General features: G+C 33.8%; 1 protein-coding gene across 2 annotated transcripts in view; it reads right to left on the bottom strand.

The window, feature by feature from the left end:
* Window positions 1-2,749: 2,749 nt before the first annotated feature.
* The window catches only part of gipc3 (GIPC PDZ domain containing family, member 3), an 18,059-nt gene continuing 17,093 nt past the window's right edge, over window positions 2,750-3,715 (bottom strand). For both annotated transcript variants that reach the window (XM_016665245.1, XM_007541309.2), the window contains exon 7: window positions 2,750-3,300. In XM_016665245.1, the coding sequence (XP_016520731.1) occupies window positions 3,149-3,300 (152 nt within the window). In that variant the 3' untranslated portion in view covers window positions 2,750-3,148. The remainder of the gene's footprint in view (window positions 3,301-3,715) is intronic.

Genomic DNA, 3,715 nt, shown 5'->3' on the forward strand with positions numbered 1-3,715 from the left:
ACTAAGAAGCATTTACTTGTGTACAAATATATAACTTATATACAAAAAATATACTTCAACTGGCATCATATGTAAAGCTAAGAATGAGATGTGTAAGCTGGCATTTTTCAGTTTTTCCTTGTGGATTTGGTATATTTTATAAGCAGCTAATACGTTGCTTAATATGACATAAATATGTTGTAATATTATGCATAAAAAGAATTGTATGCAGTTTGAGAATTACATGTTTCAATATCAAAACATAAGAGTGGTCATTAAGGAAGCTTTTCTGATCTTTACAGATCAACAAAAGCAACTTCCTTAATATTTTCTCCTGTTTCTTATCTATCCGCCCATCCATCCATCCACATCTGCTGATTGCAGGGTCATAGAGGAGATGATGGTGGTTGGACTGCTGCCTATCTCCAGCAGTCATTTGGCGAGAGGTGAGGTACTGTACATGTATTTTAGTATGAAGAAAAAAATAACAGATATAGGACCCAAAGCACAGACCACCATACGCTGAATAAGTTTATAAAAATGAGCTAATGTGATCGACAGTATTACCATCTGCTTTGTGACATTTTTTTGTGACTTTAGTGAAAGTGAAAAAAGAAACATTTCAATTTCTTGTCTTCTTCAGTGATAATGTATGATTTAACAATGTGATAGTAATGTGCTTTTTATTCATTACACGAAACATTAAACGTATTTAAAAATGTGGTTTGTCTTTTGTTCTTCAGTGTTATTCTGCCTTAAAAAGACAATATTTTGCCTTAACTTCTGCTTCTCAGTGTTGGTGTGCAGTTCTGATCAAAGTGTAAAGAACTATCTTAGAGATAAAAGTACTATTAGGGACACATTTGTAATTCTAACAATTACATCGCTACATGAGTATTAGCTTTTTACAAATAATTAAGTTTGCACCAATGACTTTGACTAAAGGCCTCAAATTCTAGATTTTGGCAAAATATTTGGATCTTGTTGAATCAATAATTGTATCAGAATTTTCATTCATCAGTTGCATTAAAAATATGAAAAAGAAATTTGATTCAGCTTAATGCCATGGCTGAAATAGTAGCTTAAAATATAGTAATTAGACTTACAAACTCATAGAACAAACTGGTTAAAAAAAAAGGTTGGTGGATTTAGTTCTTTTTTCTTTTCTTTTTTCTTTTTAATCAAGGATTGGATACAGGGAAAACATTTAAAAATGGCACCAATTTTCATTTCCAGATCTTAAAAATGTAATTATTTATTAATGTTACTATGTAATGAAATCTCCAAAAGTCAACCTTTATTACCGGAAAATAAATTACATGTAACTAGCATAACTAACATAGCATAGTTCAAGGCCAATATAAGTATTGGCCTTGAATAAGTAACAAAGTATAAGTAACAAATACAATTCCTAAATAAACTGGAGACTCCTAAAAAGTCACAAAAGTACAGAGCAGCCTGGGCTGATGAACGATTGGTCATTTTTAGAATTTTGCCATATAATTAAACTTTGAAAAGCACTTTCACCGTTGCCAAGCTAAATAAATAAATAAATAAAACAAAATGTAATGTTTATTGTTTGAATTTACAATTTAATTTGTGCAAATTAGTTTTTTTGCTGTTGTCTATCAAATGCTTTCGCACCCATTTATGACTTTAATAATTCTTTTGTTTGCCTCAAAAGAGGGCAAGGCTATGTCGGATAACAGAAACTAAACCTACAATATGCACTAATCTGTTTTATAAAAATAAAAATATACTAAATTCAGGTTAACTTTAAGACTTTAACATCTCAATGTTTGTGATGTTGTTTTTAATATTATTTAAAAGTTAACAAACTGCCCCGATACTTGTCAAGTTAATAGATGTCTGATTGTGAGTCATCAAGGCATTTTAGTTAAATGGAGCTTTTCTCTCCCTGGATTACAGTACTTGCTCTGATGGTTTTATTTACTCAGTGAAAACTGACTAGTGACGTGAACCATGATACAGTATAATTAGTCTCTGCAACAAACAATTGCGGTATATTTGTATTCTGTGTTTAAAACCTACATAAATAGGCAAATTCAAGAGACCATGTTAATACATGTTCTTTTAATAGGAGTAGATGTGAATGTTTTCATTTTACTGTCGATATACAAGCAGTGCAAAAACCTTTTACATGCGTAGAAGATCAAATGGATACACAAACTCCTTTGATCTCCTCATTTTGTTACGGGAAGTAAAGGGTTGAGTTTCTGTTTGGTTGATCGTGACGGATAATCTGTTTCACAGAGCAGGGTCATTTAGCTGGGAATATTCCCATTGGTATTATATGTTTCCCATAAATTGGATTAATGTCTGAGGAGGTACTTTATTTTCAAGACCTTTTTAGTCACGTGCTACAGGGATGGTATACGTCCAAAGATGTATAACATTTGTAGGAAGAAAATAATTTGTGAACAAATCATTCTTTGTGCTGCTCTTTTTTTATTTTGCCAAGCACATAGGCACATGTGCTGAAAACAATCCAGCGTCAGCAGAAGCAGAACCACTCCTCAGACTGGAAACAGCCGTCTAGCCCACGCAACAAGAAACCAAGGACCTAACACTTTAACACTTTCCTCTCAGAATAGTTCAATTACAATTTGGGAAACGGAAAATGTGTAACCTTTCCTCATTGACCTTCAACACATCACTGCCTACCTTTGAAGTTACTCAAAAACATTTGTGTTTTGTTGTGCCCTGCAGGTTTCAACTGGGGAATTTTGGCATGCTGCTGTTTTTTTAACTTCTTAGATTCCCAGGTTGTTTGTAGATGTCTACTATCTCATTTTTAAGTGTTTTTTATGATGGTCCATTTGTGTTAGAGGGAGGGGCCTTAACCTTTTGTAATCTCTGATCTTGATGTAAGCATAAAAATGTGAATGCACATGAAGTAGAGAGGAATTTCAAAGTGCTTCTGAGTTTTCTGTGTTGCATTTATTTTACTAACAGTGATGATCCTCTGGGGGCACATTTAAAAGCCCAAAGGAAGATTGTTGAATTTATGATGATCCTTGTGATTACGTTGGAAAGTGACAAAAAAAATCAACCAAGGACTAGTGAAGCATTAATAAAACAACTATCTTCTTTTTGTGCAACTGGATTTACCAATAAACAGAAATAATATTCTCAACGGCGTTAATATCTAAATTCTGCCATTTTTAACATCTCCAATGGCTCCCCAAACATCAAACAAAAACACATCAGGAAAAGCAAAATCTCCCAGAACAGAATCCAGAGCCTCAGCAAAGTCATCAGGGTTCTTCTTGTCCTTGCCTGCTTCCACTATGGTGGTGGCTGCAGAGAAAAGTTGAGAGGTTAAAGCTAATATCAAGTAGTGTATATATGGTTCACCAACAAATGCAAATCGGCAATAAAACATACAGCTGAATAATGAACCATGCATTTGCACTACAGGATTTAGTAAAATGATATGTATTTAATAGGTGCAATGAAAACGTCTAATTTTGCTTTGTGCCCTTTGGATCAGGACATCACAAGAGACACAAGAATTAAACAGGTCAGTAAACATTTGTTTTCTACAGTATGAGGACAGATTTCGACAGATTTCCAAGCATCTGACTTTCATTTGAGTCTCATGAGGTTCAACTTTATGTGTTTGCGCCAGGATTGGACTTGAATGCAAATGGCAACAGGGCAGTGGTGGGAAGTAACGAAGTACAAGTACTTCGTTACTGTACTTAAGTACAGT

This window comes from Poecilia formosa, unplaced genomic scaffold (genome assembly GCF_000485575.1).
Source record: "Poecilia formosa unplaced genomic scaffold, Poecilia_formosa-5.1.2 Scaffold10, whole genome shotgun sequence".
Classification (NCBI taxonomy): domain Eukaryota; kingdom Metazoa; phylum Chordata; class Actinopteri; order Cyprinodontiformes; family Poeciliidae; genus Poecilia; species Poecilia formosa.